The 20,691-nt window shown below is 40.9% G+C and overlaps 1 protein-coding gene across 1 annotated transcript in view; it reads left to right on the forward strand.

Moving 5' to 3' along the window:
- Wdr35 (WD repeat domain 35) overlaps positions 1–20,691 on the forward strand; it is a 52,217-nt gene that overhangs the window by 24,926 nt on the left and 6,600 nt on the right. The window contains exons 12-21 of the mRNA XM_059248702.1: positions 5,793–5,937; positions 7,472–7,541; positions 8,900–8,953; positions 10,282–10,391; positions 10,899–11,109; positions 14,726–14,806; positions 15,091–15,227; positions 15,502–15,705; positions 18,068–18,214; positions 18,871–19,003. Of these exons, the coding sequence (XP_059104685.1) occupies positions 5,793–5,937; positions 7,472–7,541; positions 8,900–8,953; positions 10,282–10,391; positions 10,899–11,109; positions 14,726–14,806; positions 15,091–15,227; positions 15,502–15,705; positions 18,068–18,214; positions 18,871–19,003 (1,292 nt within the window). The remainder of the gene's footprint in view (positions 1–5,792; positions 5,938–7,471; positions 7,542–8,899; positions 8,954–10,281; positions 10,392–10,898; positions 11,110–14,725; positions 14,807–15,090; positions 15,228–15,501; positions 15,706–18,067; positions 18,215–18,870; positions 19,004–20,691) is intronic.

The raw sequence follows: 20,691 nt of genomic DNA on the forward strand, positions 1-20,691 counted from the left end.
TGGTGTCTGGGATAAGTGGATGTTGGTGTGGAAGGGTGTCTTTTAAGAAGTACCTATAAGTACCAGGTGTGGTGGTGCACGCACTTGGGAGGCAGAGGCAGGTGGGTCTCTGAGTTTGAGGCCAGCCTGGTCTATGAAGTGAGTTCCAGGGCAGCCAGGGCTACACAGAGAAACCCTGTTTTGAAAAACCAGAAAGAGGTGAGGTGAGGGGAAGGGAGAGGAGAGAAGGGAGGGAGGGAGGGAGGGGGAGAGAGAGGGGGGGAGGGGAGGGGAAGGGAGAGGAGAGAGAGAGAAAAGAGAGAAAAGGAGATACCTGTAAGCATGTCTTCAAGTGGCATTTTACGGAGAGAGGATAGCACTGAGCGAAGGATGGAGAACAGAGTGAACGGAGAGGAGCAGCCTGTCTGGGGCGGTCATTTTGGTAGGTTTCTAATGATGGTTTTCATGTACTCCAGAGAAAGTGAATTTAATGACAGCATTTCAGTTTCCCAGCTCTTTAAAGTGCTAAGGAATGAGTAAGTGGCAAAGTGGGAAACAATTTTAGATGCAGGAATTTATTCAGCCCTCAGCATTAAAATATTACAAGCAGGGTTTTCTTATATGTGAATTCCTAGATGGCTTTAAATTATGTTACATCCTGGCTTGGCTAATAATGACTGCCTATTAGTGTTACGGCTCAGCTGACGGAAGCATAACTCCTTAAAATTCTCCGTCAGTAACCTTTTACATATTTTGACATGTGTTGCATGTGTATGTGGGTGTTGTATATGTGCCTGTGTATGTGCATGTTCACGCGTGTTGGCACACATGCGTATGTGCATGTTGACTTTTGAAGTCGAAGTTGGGAGTCTTCCTTGATATAGCTCTACTTTTATTTATTGAGGCCGAGCCTCTTGCTACACGTGGAGTTTGCCAATATTGACTAGTCTAGCCAGCAGCTTGCTCCAGGGACCCATCTTCACCTCCTGAATTTTGGGACTGCAGGTGGCTGGCATGCCTGCCTGCCTTTTGTGTCCTGGGGACATAGACTCAGTTCCTCATGCTCATGTGGGCACTTAGCTTGTTGAACCATCTCTCTAGCACTGATAGTTTGAATTGTTTTCATCCTTAAATCCGCTTAAAAGGGGATTGAGTGTTTTTAGATGGACTGTGTCCCCCCACCTCTAAAAATTCTATCTCTTAAAGATCTTTGGGGCTGGAGAGATGGTTCAGCAGTTAAGAACGCCGGATGCTTTTCTAGAGGACTTGGGCTTAGTTCCCATCACCCACACGGTAGCTCATAACCATCTGTAATACCAGTTCCAGGGGATCTTACGCCCTCTCTTGGCCTCCAGGGGCACCAGGCAGGTAAGTGGTGCACAGACATACATGCAGGCAAAACACCCAGCCACATAAAACAAAAATAAATATCTTTAACAAAGTTGGCCCTCGTTTTCTTCTTAATATGTTTTAATTAACTCCTTGAGAATTTCATACAATGTGTTTTGATCCCATTTACCTTCCCGCCTTGCCCTAAGGACTGCTGGGTGTGCCTCCTCGCTCTCACGTCCTCCCGTCTTTAGGCCCTTTTCTGTCGTTCGTTTGTTTTGTTTTTTAATAACCCACTAAGTCTCACTTGTGCTGTCCATGTCCTCACTGGTGTGACGCTGTCCACTGTAGTGGAGCTGACCTACCATATTCTTTAAGACAACTGACTCTCCTTCCCACGGAAGCCGGCAGCTTCCAATAGCCTCTCCTGCTCCGTGCCGGGTGTTGACTGGCTTGATCTTGAGCAGGTCTTGTGCAGGCTGTGAGTTCACGAGTGCAGTGGGCCTGTCATGTCCAGAAGACACCTTTTTACTTTGGTCCTCTTCTGACCTCTGGCTCTTACAGCCTTTCTGCCTCTTCCCCGATGGTCCCTGAACATCAGCACTGGGATGATATTGGTGTCCTGTTTATGACTGGGGTTGGGGATCGTATTGATGCCCCAGTTGTGGCCAAGCACTCCATGGACATATTCTCTGTACTTTGGTCAGTTGTGAATTTCTGTCCACTGCACAAAGAAACTTCTCTGATGAAGACTGAGGACTGTTCTAGTTTTTAAGTATGAAGATATGTGTCCTATGGGTATGAATTTAGAGGGCAATTTGATACTAGTCCATTTAGCAGGATAATAGCATTAGGTCTATCCCTAGGCTGCAAACCTCCCTAACCAGATTTGTAGTACCAGGCATGCGTTTCCTCCTGTGGATCAGGCATTAAATCCAATCAGGAAGTGGTTCGTTGGTAAACATCTGTGTCACCGTTATGTCCCAGGCATATCTTGCATGCCCGTCATTATTGTAGTTCATAGGGCTCCCAGTTGGATGAGACTGTTGATGTCACCGTTATGTCCCAGGCATATCTCGAATGTCCGTCATTATTGTAGTTCGCAGGGCTGCCAGTTGGGTGAGACTGTTGATGACTGTCTATCCGCAGTCTCTGCAGCACCTTCCAGTCCTAGGAAAGCTTGCAAGAGTGATGGAGCTTCTTGGTCAGTACCAGTTGATTTCTCCCATGACCTCTGACCAAACGCTGTGATGCCTTTAGTAATATCCAATTGTGATGGGCAACCTCATCTTCGTTTTTCTTGTAAACTTAGTTGGGGTTTAATGAATCTTTTAACAAAAATCTATTAGAATTTACATAGATGGCATTGTGTTCCCTTGTGAATTTACCGAAATTACTACTATATTAATCGAAAATATGTTTCACATGTAGTTACATTTGTTCTGAGTAATGACTGGAGTACTTGGTTATATTATAAAAATCCATGTAGAAAATCAAAATAAGAAACAAAGATAGCTACCATGCCTAATGTGTCATAATGTATTGCGGGGCATTCTGCTTCAGCGATTAAGAACACAGATTCAGGAGCAGTAGAGTACCTGGGTCTGTGTTCCATTTGCCCACTTCCCAGCTGTATAACACAGGCAAGTTATGACTCTCTCATACCCCAGTTTCTTATCTGCTAAATAATGATAACTATATTGGCCTTATACAGTGGTTGTGAGTTAGTACATATTGTGTGTTTAGAAGAGCACCTGACATGTACTTAAAATTACTAAGTGTAAGCTTGGTGGTGGTGGCACACACTTTTAATCCCAGCACTCGGGAGGCAGAGGCAGATAGATCTCTGAGTTCGAGGCCAGCCTGGTTTACAGAGTGAATTCCAGGACAGCCAGGGCTACACAGAGAAACCCTGTCTAGAAAAAAACAAACCAAACCAAATCAAAAATTATTAAGCGTTTACTCTATTCCTGGCACTGTGTTATTCTTTAGTTTCTTTTAATCCTTAAAACAGCTATATAGGGCTGATACTGTTATCTTCAACTGGAACAAGAAAGCTGAGGCTTGGAAAGAGGAAATAATTTGTAACATTAATAGTTACAAAGTGTTTGCAGTTTTAATCCAAGAAGCCTGACTTGTCCTTTGAACCAGTAACATTTTAATTTTGAGTTAATTGGGATAGCAATAAATTCTTATTTATGAAGTACCAAGAATAAACAACACGGGCCAGGGGGAGGTAAGTGTGACCAGAATAAATTGTATGGAAAAAAAAAAAGAATAAAGAACATGAATGCAACTTATAATTGTAATTAAACCTTGGTTGAGAAAATGCTTTTATATGCTTAGGAAAATTTTTTTTTTTTTTAAACCAGGAAGCAGTAAAGGTTTGTGAACCTCAAATCAGTAAGAGCATAGTCATTACCAGAATTGAAATTATGCATGGTGGAATTTACCATATTTATTAAAATTTAGTAAAAGGAGTCAGTGAGAACACAGCCGGGCTGGCTTTAGCACCCACTGGAGGCTCAGCTGCTCTCACCAGGCCTTAGTTTTGTGCAAGGCAGTGAAGGCTCTGTGCTCCCTCTAGGGGTCATTAATAATACATGTTTTGTTTTGAATAGAAAAGCCTTTATGGCTGGAATTTAAAGAAAAATCGGACTCAGTTATATTGAAATACTCAGTCTATAAAAAATCTTGAGTTTGAAGTCTCAAGCTGTCAACCCACTCAGTTAACACCACACTGCCAGCCCAGTTTCTCGACTTCAGTTTCTAAGCGTCCTGCTGCCCAAAGTGCCCTTGTTCGGCTGTGGCGAAAGTTCCGTTAGCAGCTGCTCTTGCTGACGTTGCTCTTTTATTGCTTTGCCTTATGAATAGAAAAAGGTCACACTGTTTTGGCTGTTCATGAGTTTAGGAAACAAGGGATAATACCCCTTTATGAAGGAGTACTTTCGCTTTTATATATTTTGTTTGAAAATGTATATTTCGTTTTATATTATATAGTATTTTGTGACTTTAGATGATGATTTCACTGCTTAGCTCCTGGTTTTAAATCCACAGTTGGAACTGATGAGACCCTCTGCTTCAGAAAAGCATACTGGACAGGTGTTCTGTTAGATGCTGTTTAAGGAATGGGCAAATGAAAGAAATATTTACCTAGAAACAAGGGACTCAGGAGAATACAAGACAAGTGGGGTCAAGAAAAGGGAGAATTATTTAAACCAAGATGTAATTGGTTTTGTGTGTGTGTGTGTGTGTGTGTGTGTGTGTGTGTGTGTGTGTGAGACTGGGTTTTAATTATCTGTTCATCAGATGGACATCTGAGTTGTTTCTACCTATTGGCTATTATGAAGAATGCTATTTTGAACATTCAAGTGTAAATTGGTGTGTATGTGTGTTTTAGTTTCTCTTGGGCCTATACCTAGGAGTAGAACTGCTAGGTAATGTGAAAGTCTTTATTTAACATTTCGAGGAACTTTGAAATGTTTTTCAGAGTATTTTACATTGTCTTTTTCTCTCCAGTCCCTTATCAATTCTTGTTGTCTGACTTTTTAAAAGTCTATCTGTCCTAGTGAGGATCATATGATATGAAGTAGTAGTTTTGATTTTTAGTTTTTTGGTGGTTAATGATGTTGGTCATCTTTTAATGGTTATTTGTGTATCATATTGGAAAAATGTTTACTTAGATTCTTTGTCATTTTTTTTAGTTTTTCTTTTATTAAATGTGTTTTTGAACAATTTCATATGTATGTATATAAGCATTAGTTCATTTTGACGTACATGATTTATAAATATTTTCTTTTAACCTTTTCTTGATATCACATGAAACACAAATGTCTTTAATTTTCATGCTGTCCAATTCACTGTTTGGTTTTTGTTATGTATTTTTGGTGTGACACCTAAGGCACTAACCATTGCCTAACCCTGGCTCCCAAAGTTTTGCTCCTGGGACTGGAGAGATGTCTCAGTGGTTAAGAGCACTGGCTGCTCTTCCAGAGGACCCAGGTTCAATTCCCAGCACCCACATGGCAGCTCACAACTGTCTGTAACTCTGGAATATCTGACACCCTCACACAGACATGCAATGCAGGAAAAATACCAATGCGCATGAAATAAAAAATAAATAAATCATTAAAAAATTTACCCCCTTTTTACCTTTGTGATACTGTGGATTGAATCTGTGGCTTCTCACATGCTAAGGAAGTGCTCTTCCATTGACCTACAGCAACAGCACATACTCCTAAGTATTCTTTAAAAGGTCTGGAAGTTTTAGCTCTTGGTCCATTAGATAGTAGATCCAATTTACTTAATACTTTTGTATGATCCTAATAACTTCAGATTCTTCTCTGAATTGAGAGACTGTGTGCATGTTTTGAGACTGTGGGTTTATTATTTCTGAAATGAGGAGCTGGACTTGGGGATGTTGAAGTGCTTTGAAACACATTCTGCGTAACCATAGCCTAATGGTCTTCATGTTCTATGGATAGTACCACTCTTTGTTGCAATGACCAAAACCCACGCAATAGCAGCTTCCAAAGAAGCGTTTTATACCTGGCAGTATCGTGTGGCGAAGAAGCTCACAGCGTTGGAGATTAATCAGATCACACGGTCACGAAAAGAAGGGAGAGAAAGGTATGTCTCTTGATACGTATTTTTAGTGACTCAACCATACCACATCGAAGCCAGACATAGCTAATTATCTGTTGTTGTTCTTGAGAAATACGTGTTGCCTTGATTAATAGAAACATTTTTAATAAATTTGAGTATCTTTTAAATGGATCTGTTTAAATTTACCAAAGTAAAAGAAAGTTGGCATGGTGTAAACAAAAGAAAACAAAACACCCTTATTGGTAAAGGCTGGAAATCTGTGGGATATTTTTGGTCAGGAAATGGCTATGTGACCCACTCCACATATTAATTTGAAATTAGTTATTCAGCTAAGATCCCAGTGTCTAACTGAAGCTTCATTCCCATAGGTTAGTGGTATGGGTCTTTCTGGGAGGTGATCCTAGTATTAGTCACCAGGGGAGATGCAGGTCCTCAGACACAGGTATGGAGGGGGACTTTAGGTGGCTTCTCTCCCTGGCCCTGGATTCCAGGGAGTCTGAATTGGAGTGGTTTCTGGTAAGTTGTGGGGTGAAGAGGCCTCTGCCACACAGAGAAGTGAGGAGCCTGGACGGTGGCGTGTAACACAAATTGCTAAATGGTCTTATAATGAAAAACTCAAAGCCAGATATTGGTGTAAATGCTGAAAGATCAAAGAGACAGAGGAACAAGCCACTGCCACCTCTTACCTCTAAAACTCCTCAGCCTGAAAAGGCTTTAGCCGATCGGCCTCTAGCTGAATGAGCTTCCTCAGCCGAAAAGGCTTCTAGTTCCTGTCTCCTCAGGCCTTATGTAACTCTCCACACAGCCATTAAAGGCGTGTGTGCTTCCCAAGTACTGGGGATAAAGGTGTGTGTCACCGCTGCCTGGCTGTGTTTCTCTCCTAGACTGAGTCAATCTCATGTAGTCCAGGGTGGCCCTGAACTCACAGAGATCCAGACAGATCTCTGCCTCATGAGGGCTAGGATTAAAGGTGTGTGCCATCACTGCCTGGCCTCTATGTTTAATCTAGTGGCTTGTCCTGTCCTCTAATCTTCAGGCAAATTTTATTAGGGTACCCAATATATCACCGCAACTGGGCTCCTGTAGGAAGCTTCAACGTGAAGATGTGTAAATGTGCTTGGTAAACAAAAGAAAATTCATGTATTGGAAGTTATTCCTCTACAAGTCTGAAGTTGCAGCAGACAGGAGGCTGAGGCAGGAGGATTATGAGTTTGAGTCCTACCAGGGCTACATAGAGAAACTGTTTTTATAAGCAAGCAAGCAAGCAGTCACTCCTGAATCGCCAGGCAAACTATCCCACAGCTTGACGCTCTTTGTTGGGAATGCGTAACTTGGGTGTTCACAGTGGGACTTGACTTTGTTGACAGGTCACATATAACCAGTAAATATTTGATGGACAGTTTCTGCTTTTATGAGATTCAGCTGTATCAAGAACTCCTTAAACAATCAGGGTTTTCTGATAAATAATAATGTTCATTGTTGTCATACCATTCTTAATTACAAAGATTACGAAATAATGTAACCTCACTTTCTTCAAAATTTTGATTTTTTTTAACAGAATTTATCACGTTGATGATGTTCCTTCTGGATCTGTGGATGGGGTGTTTGATTATAGTAAAGCCATTCAAGTAGGTGGTTTGACTTTTATCAGTAAGTGTTAGTGTCTGTAGATAAGGAAACATTATGATTTTATTAGAGACTTGAACAAGAATTTGTTTCTAGTACATAGGACATTTTTTTTTAACAGTTCCTTAAACTGCCACACCTGCTTTTTACACGATTGCTAGGGATCCAAACCCAGGTCCTACTGCTTGTGTAGTAGCACGTCACCTACTAAGTCGTCTTTGCAGCCCCAGACTCCATGACTTTGTGTTGGGCTGCATTTATAGTTATCTTGGGCCACACATGTGGGTCACAGACTGGACATGTCTGTTAGTTGTGTTGACTGTAGATGTTGTGAACTGTTACATAATTTTTTCACTATACAGGAAGTTTCTCCAAGCTCTTTCATTTATCCGTTCCCCGGCCTAGAGAACCATCAGTCCCTGGCAGGTCATTAGATAAAATAGTCTGATTTCTGTACGATTGGTTTGTCAGTGATTTTATATATATATATTTATATGTATGTATGTGTATATATATATGTATACACACACACACACTCACATATATATAGTGTAACCTATGGGGATTGGCTTTTCTCGCTGAGCACAATACCATTTATATAGATCCATCTAGGTGGTTGCAGAACTCTCCTATTTTACCCTTCTGGTGGCATATCATGGCCTCTCTGATCTCAGTTTATCTTTCTGTCTTTCTTTTTTTTTTGTTTTTCAAGACAGGGTTTCTCTGTGTAGTTTTGGTGCCTGTCCTGGAACTTGCTCTGTAGACCAGGCTGGCATCAAACTCACAGAGATCCGCCTGGCTCTGCCTCCTAAGTGCTGGGATTAAAGGTGTGCTCCACCATGCCTGGCCTCAGTTTATCTTTAAGATCTAAACTTAGGCTTCTGTCTATCTAGTGTAAGTCAGATAGTTCTCTCTGTGTGCTTTTATAACCCATTTGTATCTCTCTTTTTTTTTTTTTTTTTTTTTTTGGTTTTCTGAGACAGGGTTTCTCTGGGTAGCTTTGCGCCTTTCCTGGAGCTCACTTGGTAGCCCAGGCTGGCCTCGAACTCACAGAGATCCGCCTGGCTCTGTCTCCCAAGTGCTGGGATTAAAGGCATGCGCCACCAACGCCCGGCCCATTTGTATCTCTTAACAGACTATAATTAGATGTTTGGTTCATAGTCTTTGGAAGTTGATTTTTAAGTAATCCCTTGGGGCTCAAGATTGGAGTATCTTTAGTACTTCAGTGGTTGACACATAGTAGGTACTATAAATTTTTAAGTTAACAAATGATTTATTGTATATTTTTAGTAATTACATACTAGTTTGGACTTCTTTTGTCATTCAATAAGTATTACATAAAATGATTGATTAATTTTAGGGTACAAGGGATCCAATTTGTGCCATTACTGCATCTGATAAGACATTGATTGTGGTAAGCTGAAATAAACTAATTTTATAAATAATAATTGTTTAAATTATAGAGTTAGGGTAAAGCAAGAGTTTTGGATTTAGGTTATCATGTTGTGGATGTCCTAAGTTTTCCCAGGTTTGATAGAAGAAATGAGAAAATTTTAAGGCTTATGCACATATTATTAATCATTTGCAAAAATGTTAACTATTTATAAAGCCAGTAGGGTGACGGAATACATACATGGAGTTGACTCTGGGTTGAAAGCCCGACAAAGAGTCGCTAGATGCAGGGACTGTATGCAAAGTGTTGGACTTAGGGTTTTTTTTCCTGTATGTAGCCCAGGACTTTTATACTGGCTCTAGCTGAACCACCTTCATAAAACAGAATGACATGGTGTATTTTCCAGCCAGCAAAGTGGCAATATTTTGCTAAATTTTAAAATAGAAGCAATGGTATAAGGTTTTCTCTTGAGCTCAGACATTTGAAAACAGTAACTTCAGAAGTGACTGTGTGGTACAGCAGTGTGTTTAGTCACATCAGCAGAGGCTTAACTGCTTCCAGGTCAGTTCTCTAGGAGTCAGCTCGTTTTGTGGGAAAAGGCTCTTAAGAACCCTGTATCCTGTGGCTTTCCCACCTCTCTGTTAGGCCCCACTGGAGCATTGTGCTGAGGAAGCCTTGCTCTCTGGCTGAAAGGCAGGAGTTAAAGATGAGCTATGTAGACCGTCTTCTCTTGCCCATCACCCCACGGGACTCAGGTACAGAAGAGTTGAAAGCCAGTCACAGCACCCTCCCTCCCATCTGCCGAATCTGCTGCCCAGGAAATGCACATCCTTGTCAGTTTTTAAGTAATACTCAAGGCATTACTGCTTTTAGGCTATCTTTCCTCTTGCTGAAAGCTAGTGCTATCAGATAAAGACTGTAGGATGGAGAGCTAGGCTTCCAGTAACGGCCATTTCACACCATGACCTTCCATTTCATGTATGTAGAATTTAATTGAATAGATACTTCGTTAGTCTTTAGTCTACTCTAAATATTAACCTGAAGAAATATAAGCAGCCTTAGATGTTTCTTGTCAGATAAGAATTTGTGTATTACCCAAGATCTAGGCTCCTGACTTATTTCTTGAATATTCTGTGAGGAAAAATTAGACCACCTACAGCTGCTATTGAAAGACTTCAGTTAAAGCAGGTGATAAACATGTACTTAGTAACATAGTTCAGCAGCAGAATTGGGAACTTGCTAGGACATGTCACTTTGGTTTTAAAAACATGGACATGTAGAGAGACCTGTATTTACCCTTGAAGCTCTTAAGGTAAATATGCTGTAGTAACTAAAGGCCACTTCCACAGGGGCGTGAATCTGGCATCATCCAGAGGTACAGCTTTCCTAATGTTGCTTTGATTCAAAAATACTCACTGGAATGCCGAGCCTGCCAGTTATCTTTGAACTGCAACTCCAGGTAAGCCTGAGGCTCCCCCTCAGGGGGTGTGGCCTGAGACAACTCCTCCTTCCGGGGGTGTGGCTTAGGATGGGGTGGTTGGATTTATGCAATAAATGTGCTGACAGATATGTTTATTATGAACTTTACTGTATTTTGTTTAAATAGAAATCTTGGTACTTTTTTTTTTTAATCTTGAAGTGTAACATTAACTTTTTTTTTTTTTTTTTTGGTTTGTTTGTTTTGAGACAGGGTTTCTCCCTGTAGTTTTGGTGCCTGTCCTGGAACTCACTCTGTAGCCCAGGCTGGCCTCGAACTCACAGAGATCTGCCTGCCTCTGCCTCCCGAGTACTGGGATTAAAGGCGTGCGCCACCGCCGCCCGGCTGTTTAAAAGTTTTTTTAAAGTCAGTTCTACCACATTCCAGACTTCTGATAAAGGGGTCTTGGAGAACGGTTGTAAGCAATTCGACTTCATGACCACTGATAGTATTTGACAGTTTTCCCTTCCCCAATTGTGTGACTTTCAGTCGCCTTGCTATCATCGACATCGCGGGAGTCTTGACTTTCTTTGACTTGGACACTCGGGTGACAGACAGTACAGGGCAGCAAGTAGTCGGCGAATTGTTAAAATTGGAGCGCAAAGATGTCTGGGATATGAAGTGGGCCAAGGATAATCCCGATTTATTTGCAATGATGGAGAAGACGAGAATGTATGTCTTCAGAAACTTGGATCCTGAGGTACAAACAAGAAATGAATGTTAACAGTCCATAAATAATGAGTCAAATTCAAAATCTAGATATTCTACCTTTGTTTCTTTGAGAATTTATTGACATTACTGTGCAAGTTTGTGAAAATAAATTTAAAAATTTTCTGTGGTATTTAAAAATATTTGTTTTGAGGGGAAGAGAGATGGCTCAGCAGTTAAGAGTACTGACTGATGTTTCAGAGGACCCAGGTTCAATTCCCAGGCCATTCGGTATCTAATCACGCCAGGATTAAAAAAAAATATGTTTCATAGTGGGAATAATAAACATTAAGGAGCTTCGAGGTCTTTGTAACTCTTACAACCCTGAGAAATGGTTCAAAGAAAAGACATCCCTGACTATTGCCCTTGCATGGCTTCTAGCAAGGACCCGAGGGAAGTTTGGCTCTTGCCACAAAATCAGTGTGGGAATTTGACAGGTGTACACAGGATAACCTTGAAGATGTAAGAATGCTTTCTGAATGCTACAGTCCTTTTTAGTCTTGGCTCCACTCCTGGTAAACCTGGAGTCATACGCCCAGAGAGTGGAGGTTTATTAAGGTTGCACAATGTGTGCAGAGTGCGGTCAGTCTAGCACCAAGGGAAGTCTTTGTCTGGAGAAGATAATAAGTAGCTCTAACAGACTAGCCTGTATTAAAACACACACACATTATTTTCTTTATTTGAACTTGCTTTCTTGCTTGGTATAGAACCCAATTTCTATTAAGTTTAGAGCCAGATCAGTTTTTAAAAACAACCTCGGCACTGTCAAGAATTGTTTGTATGCTGTGCTGTTCTGTCGTCCGCATTCCTGAGGACAGAGGCCTCTGTCACTGCTCTGCTGGCCCTTCCTCCAGCTGCTGTGAGAAGATGCCTGGACACAGCTGCAGGATGTGTTCCTTCCGGACACGGCCATCTGTGTTAGCACTCAGGAGGCGGGCTGTGGTCTGACAGTTAGTGGCTGGATATGATTTTCCATGTGAGGATAGATAGATGGGAGATCACTGTTTTCATGTTGTGAGGGACGGAGGGAAGGAGGAGTCAGCCCTTCCATAGTTGCCTGTCTTGTCTTCAAGTGATCCCTGGGGCCGGCAGATTCTTTCTAAGAACCCTTAAGCCTGTAGACTAATTTGTGAGGTGAAGGTAAAATTTGATATAATCTCCCAATCTAGTTAAATAGGTGTATTCAAGCCTCAGTGTGTCACCATGTGCTAAGACAGAGTAACTAAGTAGGACACTTCAGGAAGCCAACTGTTGTATTCCACATGCTGTGAGGCCTCTGACTGTGTTGAGTGGGGTCCCAGGGTTTCTTGATACAGTAATGGGTACCAAGGCTCGGATGCCTGTTGGAATAAAAATAAACACCTTGCTTACTGCCTACGTGAGTGTGCCCTGCTTCGTAGCTCGTTAGTGTGACACACCGAGTTCAGTTGAGGTATTGCTTTTGTATTTTGGAAAATAAAGTTGCTTGATGTAATTTGACCTTTACAGCTTTATCTGTCAACTTGACACAGCCTAGAGTTACCCAAGATGAGAGTCTCAACTGAGGGGTTGTCCAGATCACGTTGCCCTGTGATCTATCTATGGGGGATTATCTTAATTGTTGAATGATGCAGGAGGGCCCAGCCCACTCTGATTGATGCTGTTCCCTGGCTAGTCCTTCAGGGCTGGCTAAGTATGAGCCTGCAAGGGAGTCAGCAAGCGGTGGGCCTCCGTGGTTTCTGCTTCAAGCTCCCACTGAGTTCCTGCTCTGACTTCCTCCAGGGGTGCACTGTGACCTGGAAGTGTAAGCTTCTTTCTCTCAGTTGCTTTTGGTCACGGTGTTTATTACAGCAACAGAGAGGAAGCCAGAGCATAATACAAGCAGAAGTCGAGTTTTAGGAAGATGAATTCCCCCCAAATTTTTGCACATTACTTATATGCCAACATTTATAAGCTATCATGAAAACTCTTCACTTCTATCCTTCCTTCACCTTTCCTATTCTCCCTTTCTCCATGGTTTTTCATCATTTAAAGAACTTTTATTAAAGCTATGATTTTAAAATTCAAATTGTATTTTTCTGCATAGTTATCAATTCTGTTACATAAAACAGAGCTGACATCTTAAGGTATCCCACAGTGAAGAATTATAAAATTAAAGGAATGCTTTACTGTTTTTTTTTTTTTTTTTAGTTTTTCGAGACAGGGTTTTTCTGTATAGTTTTGGTGCCTGTCCTGGATCTCACTCTGTGAGATCCACCTGGCTCTGCCTCTGGGATTAAAGACATGCGCCACCACTGCCCAGCAGGAATGCCTTACATTTTATACTATATTTTTCCAAGATTGTGACATATTTTTTAATCTATAGATTACCTTTTATGACTTTAGCATTTGTTTTGTTGTAGTATCTAATTAAAATTATATCTAGTGATAAACAGGTCTATACAAGTATATTTTTTTGGTTTACAGGATAGTATCAAAATAATCAAAACATAAAAAGACCCTATGAGAAATGTCTCATTACATGTCCTTCTTTTCAAATTAAATTCTGTTGTGATTCTGTGTGTGCACCTGTGATGGTGTTTCCTGAGACAGGATCATGTTGTATAACAAAGGCCTGCCCCTTAATCTGTGATCCTCCTGCTTCCAGCTCCCATGTGTTGGGGTTACAGGTGTGCACTGCCATGCCTGGTTCTGTTTATGTGAGCAAGTTACTCATGAAACATGTTATCTGCCGTATGCAAAAAAAAAAATCACCTTTTTAAAGGCAATTAAAAGATTTTATAAACTTTTCTCATATGATTTGATGTTTTAACTAACAATTTGTGCTTTTTCAAAGAAGAGATACTTGAAGTCCCATTGGATAGGTCTACTGAGCATATGAGAGCGTCAATCTTAGGCATACTGAACCCAAACTATGAATTTTTACCTTTTATTTTCATCATTTTGGCATCTTTCTTTTATCATAACTATGTAATAGATAGTAAGTATAATCATGTGTACATATATTATGAAAAATGTAATTTTGATGATTTTATTATCCTGTTTCTTCTATAGTATTCTTGGTGGCATTAAGCAGATTAGCAGTTTATTTATTTTGTCTTATATAATATTGTATATATTGTTTTCTGCTAGGATATAGGGCAGCTACTTTACCTTACAGTATGTAGATCCTACACTTTTTTTCTACAACTGCCTATAGGATAAGAGACATACATGTAACATCCATATATTTACATGTTGGCAAGTAAAATCTTATGTAGGAAGTATATCAGGGGCAAAGAAGGCAGACTTCAGTTTGCTGCGGAATTTTTATGGTAGATGTACTTAATTAGATCCAAATACAATGTTTATCATATTTACTAGGAATTCAGTTCATCATGTGGTTAGGTAAGAAAGCATCCTTTTCTTTTAGAGAAATGTATAGAATTATAGAGGTGAAATATGGTACCAGTCAGAAATTTAGTGGCGTATATGCAGTGGAAAGTCAACTATTTAGGTGATGGGCATATGGCATTACTGACATTCTTTTTTTTTTCTTAATTGAAAGTTTTGACAATACAGTTTAAAATCAGGATTCCTTGGGGTGTGTTTTGTATGATGAGATGTAACACTCATTTTTGTCTTTAAAGGAACCCATTCAGACCTCTGGATATATTTGCAACTTTGAAGAATTAGAAATTAAGTCTGTTCTTTTGGATGAGATTCTAAAGGTAACTAACAACAACAGAATTGCACCTGGGGGAAAATGGAGCTGAGAGAAACCTGGGGGACCCTTTCTGGCATTGTCTGCACCTCTGTGTAGGAAGCCTGATTGTCCATGGGAGACTCCGTTTGTCTGTTTTTCAAATAACTCTTAAGATCCAAACACGGGGATTTCTTTTTCTTTGTTTTGCTCACAGTATACTAGTTTTATTTTATCATCTTTTTAATTGTAGAAAAGAAATATCCTCTGCAGGCAGCCTTTTGAATTCCTTTATTTCTTCTTTACTTTCAGAATCCAGAGCACCCTAGCAAGGATTACATAATGAATTTTGAGATCCGGTCCCTTCGAGATAGTCGAGCATTGATTGAGAAGGTTGGAATTGAAGATGCGTCTCAATTCATAGAAGACAATCCACACCCCCGACTTTGGTATTTAAAAAACCTCAGCATTCCCCAAAGTCAGTATGCTTTTAAAGTCCCAACTGTCACCCTTTGTTCCCTACTAGCCTCCTCAGGGGAACTGGAATCTCTTCTGCTCTTCTTTTCAAGCATGTTATATGAAAAATGTTTGCATGTGTTAACACAATCATTTTTGCCCGAATCCACCAGATTTTTTTTAACCGTGTTTCACTGATTGAATTCTGATACAAGACTTGTCTATTAGTGCTATGCAATAGGTTTTCTGTTTCTTTTGAAAATGCAGGCGCCTGTTGGCTGAGGCCGCCCTGCAGAAGCTGGACTTGTACACGGCCCAGCAGGCGTTCGTGCGCTGCAAGGATTACCAAGGCATCAAGTTTGTGAAGCGCCTGGGGAACCTGCAGAGTGAGGCAATGAAGCAGGCTGAGATCATCGCCTACTTTGGCAGGTTTGAGGAAGCTGAGAGGATGTATCTAGACATGGACAGAAGGTAAATTAGGAAGGCAGCCATCCCCAAGTGTTCTTCAGTTCATAGTGTTGTACAAATGGAGACCATAAAGTAGACGAAATACATTGTATCATGTCTTTTAGAAAATAGTTTTCAATTAGGAATACAACTGGGCATTTCATGTGCCTCATTAATTTATATTTTATAATTTGGGAGCATTTTTCATCTCTGCTTTTATTTGATTTATTATGTTTAAGTATGTTTGTGTGTGTGTGTGTGTGTGTGTGTGTGATGTATGCATGTGTTTGCACATGTAGGCATTTGTGGAGGTCAGAGGTGAATGCTGGGTGTCTTCCACTACTGTTTTCCACCTTACTGAGACAGGGTCCCTCACTGAACCTGTTCCTGACATTTTGGCTGCATTAACTGGCTGGCAAGTTCTCAGGGGCTGTCTCTGTGTGCTCAGTGCTGGGGTCACAGATGCAGGGGCCATGTCCAGCCTTCACGTGGGTGCCAAGGATCTGAATTCAGGTCTTCATGCTGTGCCACAAGTATTTCATCAATGAGCCATTTCTCAGCCGATTGCTCTGTTTAAATATGTGTTAATACATTACTATGGAGATGCTGTTCATTTAGTAAAGAAAACAGTTGAGAAGTCTATAGAGACTGGAGACTTTTGTTTTTTTGAGATAGGGTTTCTCTGTGTAGCTTTGGAGCCTGTCTTGGAATTTATTCTGTAGACTAGGCTGGCCTTGAACTCACAGAGATGATCCTCCTGCCTCTGCCTCCTGAGTGCTAGGATTAAAGACATGTGCCACCATTGCCCAACAAGACTGGGGACTTTTATTATTTATTATATAGATCATAAGATTGTTGATGCCATTATTTAATTTTCTTCTCTCAGGAATGATAAAATAAAAATAAAGAGAGATTGTCTTATGACTTATATTTAGTTTTTCTTTATATAATGTGTGAACTTCATTTCAGCAGTAAGCATGTAATCTAATTTTCACTAATTGGTATTTATACTCCCAGAAGATCCCTTATACGTCTTAAGCCCTGAGAACAAATACAAAACCAAACATTTATACTATATATTTCATTTTGAAATAAACCGGATTGTGTCTAAAATCCATGAAAAGATGTAATTGTTATTTGTGCCATTAGTTTGCTCAGTAAGTTGGAAATCTGGGAAAGAAGACTAGAAACAGCCTCTTACTCCGGTGTTGTTTCTGCTTGGATTGCTGTGATGGAAGTACCTCAGGCCGGCTAATTCATAAAGCACAGATGCTTGTTTCTCACAGCTCTGGAGGCTGGGGAGTCCACGGCTGAGGGTCTAGCAGCTGTGATGTCTGCTGGGAGCCCCGCCTGGACCTCCAGGATGGTGCCTTGAATTTCCACATGGTGGAAAAGGATGTCAGCTTTCTCTGGTGCCCTTCTTCTTCTTCTTCTTTTTTTTTTTTTTTCTGAGACAGGGTTTACTGTGTAGATTTGCGCCTTTCCTAGAACTCATTCTGTAGCCCAGGCTGACCTCGAACTCACTGAGATCTGCCTGCCTCTGCCTCCCCAGTGCTGGGATTAAAGGCGTGCGCCACCACCGCCCGGCCTCTGGTGCCCTTCTTAAGAAGGCATGTTGTTGTTGCTTTTTTACTCTTTTTTTGGGGTCCCCCACCCAGCTCCCAAATAGATCACACACGGAGGCTTATTCTTAATTGTGAATGCCCAGCCTTAGCTTGGCTTAGTTTCTAGCCAGCTTAATGTACCTTAACTTAACCTGTCTCTTTTTGCCTCTGGGCTTTTCCCGTTCTCTTACTTCTGTAAATCTTACTCTTCACACCGTGACTTGCTGTGCAGCTGTGTGATTGGTCCCGGAGTCATCCTCCTTCTCTGGCTCCTAGATCTCTTCACTCCTCCATCTCTTTTCTTCTCCCAGATTTCTCCTATATATTCTCTCTGCCTGCCAGCCCCGCCTATCCTTTCTCCTGCCTTGCTATTGGCCATTCAGATTTTTATTAGACCATCAGGTATTTTCAGACAGGCACAGTAACACAGCTTCACAGAGTTAAACAAATACAACATAAACAAAACTGACACACCTTAAAATAATATTCTACTACAAAGGCATTCATCATCTCGTGAGAGAGGCTTGATCACTTCCCCAAACATACTGTGTCTTGATGCTACCACAACTGGGATTAAGTTTCAACCTGAGGTTTTGAGAGGACATGCCTTCAGACCACAACTTCTGCTCTCTCCCCATTGCCTGTTACTGGTCAGGCTGTTTCCAGAGTGTCTGGAGATAATCAAAGCTCCTAGAACTGTGTCTAGCACAGAGCAGGCAACTGACAAACTTTGTAGAGTAAATGAATGAATGAATGAAACTTTTTTTTTTTTTTTTTTTTAGAGACCTCGCTATTGGTCTGAGGCTGAAATTGGGGGATTGGTTCAGAGTACTGCAACTCCTGAAAACTGGGTCTGGTGACGCAGATGATAGTCTCCTCGAACAAGCCCACAATGCCATTGGAGACTACTTTGCTGATCGACAAAAGTGGTACGTGGGCTACCTGAAGTACCTGATGCATTCGTTCTTCCATGCTTGGAATTATTCTGTTACCCAGACTACCTCCCCAGGGAATAGTGCTGTCAGAGTGAAGGCCCTTCTCCTAAATCCTGAAATGCAAATGGCCCTGTGATGCATTTGCTCTCTGGATGCACACTGGAGAGCAAGTCATTCTTGAGCTGAGAGATAAGCCTGGCATAACTGTGCCATCTATACACAAGACTCTTGTACCTAGCTTCAGAAAACACTCCACTGTTTTGAGACCACAACCATGTTGTATATGATTTATTTTTGAACATAGTAAAAAACAAAGTATATTTACTTTTTTGTTATAGATTTTTATTTTCAGAAAGCATTGCTTTATTCCCAAGTTTTCATTGCGATTACTATGCTTATTTATGTCAATAATGCGAGTACTTCTCTGATATTGTAAGTTAAACAATGTGAGAGCATTCAGAGAATATTACAAGTAGAATATGCTGCATTGTCTTTAGATTTAAAAGAATGTGAGCTTTAAAGGTAGTGTGTAACCGAAGACGATGAAGTAAGACAAGCACTAGAAATCCTAATGCAAGACTACTTGGGGGAAGTTCTTGGTTACCTGGAGACTCACGTACTGGTCATGCAGGTTTTTCTTTCATCCACAGGCTGAATGCTGTACAGTATTATGTCAAAGGCAGGAACCAGGAGCGCCTAGCAGAATGCTATTATATGCTAGAAGATTATGAGGGGCTAGAGAATCTTGCCAATTCACTTCCAGAAAACCACAAGTTGCTTCCAGTAGGTATTCCATATTTTTATTTTTAGTCAAGAAATATCCTCTGTAGCAACAAAAACTGAAAGTTAATCTATAATTTCATGGTTTCTTAGACATGGGGTGATGCTTTAATTTTATTTTAGAATCAATATGTCAGAATTACCGAATTCTTGAGCTGCAGGGAGAAATCATTGAGATCCTTAGTACTTCACTAGAGCATAGCCTTGTGTGGTTCCTCACCAGAGTCCAAGGTCATTCATAATTTGCTTCTAATTAATTTGAAAGGTCACATCAACAGTGAAGTTCACCATTAAAACGACTAAAAGCAGCATGTCCCTTCCTTGACTGTTACTTTTAGGCCTCTGAATTGATGTTGAGTGCTGCTCATGTCTGTATTTTACTTGTTTAGTGTATAACTCAGTATCTGTGGTATTAACCACTCTCAGCCGCAGGATCATACACATATGGGTTGTGGGTTCCATCCTAAAAGCTGTCTGTTAATTAATAGACAAGTATAGAATTCTGGCAGTTCAGGTTTCTTATAAAGGAGCAGTTGGCTCCACTGTCATGATGGTTCCATTTGCTCTTCTTTACAACCCTGTGTATTTTCTTAAGTAGGAGAGAAACGGAAATTTCTTAGAAATCACTTATTTTTGAAGTGATGGGTGGAGTGAGAAAAAATCTAACTAGTAATGAGAGAAACAAAAAGATGGCAGTGAGGTGTGTGGTGGTGGTCGATGCCCCAGCCTCCTGCCAGCTTCTGGGGAACTTGTTTTGGGGTTAGCTTCGAGGAGAACTGATGAAGGGGGCATTTCTTTTCTCCTTTTTGATTTTTGTCATGCTAAGATTCAAACTTGACACTTGACTATTAAACTGTCTCCCACCCCAGTCTGTTTATTTATCTATCTGTCTATCTATCTATCTATCTATCTATCTATCTATCTATCTATCTATCTATCTATCATCTGTCTATCTGTATCTATCTAGTTGTTTCATTTTGAGAGGAATCTTGCTTTGTTGTCTAGGGCATCAGCTCCTGGACCCAACTGATCGCCTTTGTCTCAACCTCCTGTGTGACTGTGGTTAGAGACGTGAACCACAGGCATGGCACGAAGTGCTCCTTAGATTCGATTTGATGTGTCTCATGTATCCTAGGATGCCTTGAACTCACTGTGTAGCCAGGGGTGACTTTTGATGCTGCTGCCTCTAGCCTCTGAGTGCGGGGAATGCACCACCATGGCAGTTTATGCGATGCTGGGGACCAAACCCAGGGCTTCGTGCCTGCCAGGCAACATTCTACTAACCCAGCCTCATCTCAAGTCCTGGGGTATTTCTTAGTGTGATTGGAAGCTCGAACATAGTACCACATCAGTTCATTTACAGGTTATTATTGATTTTAACACTACCCAGTAGGATGCATGCTTTCATTTTTCCTTTTTCCTTTCTTTTCTGAGACAGTCTCACTGTATAGCCCAGGCTGGTCTTGAACTTGCAGAATCTGGTCTCAGGCTTATGATTTAAAGGAAGGCAGGGCAGTGTCTTCAGGACTTGAGCCAATGAAACGCTAGTTCCATGGAAAGGAGGCACTGTGGCATCCGTCCTGACCTGTAACCTCTGTCCCTGTCTGAAAGAAAAATCACTCTAACCACCGATGTAGTATTCAGGTGTCCCCACCAGTTTATCGTTCATGTGTCCCTGTGGAGTTTTGTTA

The sequence above is a fragment of the Peromyscus eremicus genome, chromosome 22 (assembly GCF_949786415.1).
Source record: "Peromyscus eremicus chromosome 22, PerEre_H2_v1, whole genome shotgun sequence".
Taxonomy (NCBI): Eukaryota; Metazoa; Chordata; class Mammalia; order Rodentia; family Cricetidae; genus Peromyscus; species Peromyscus eremicus.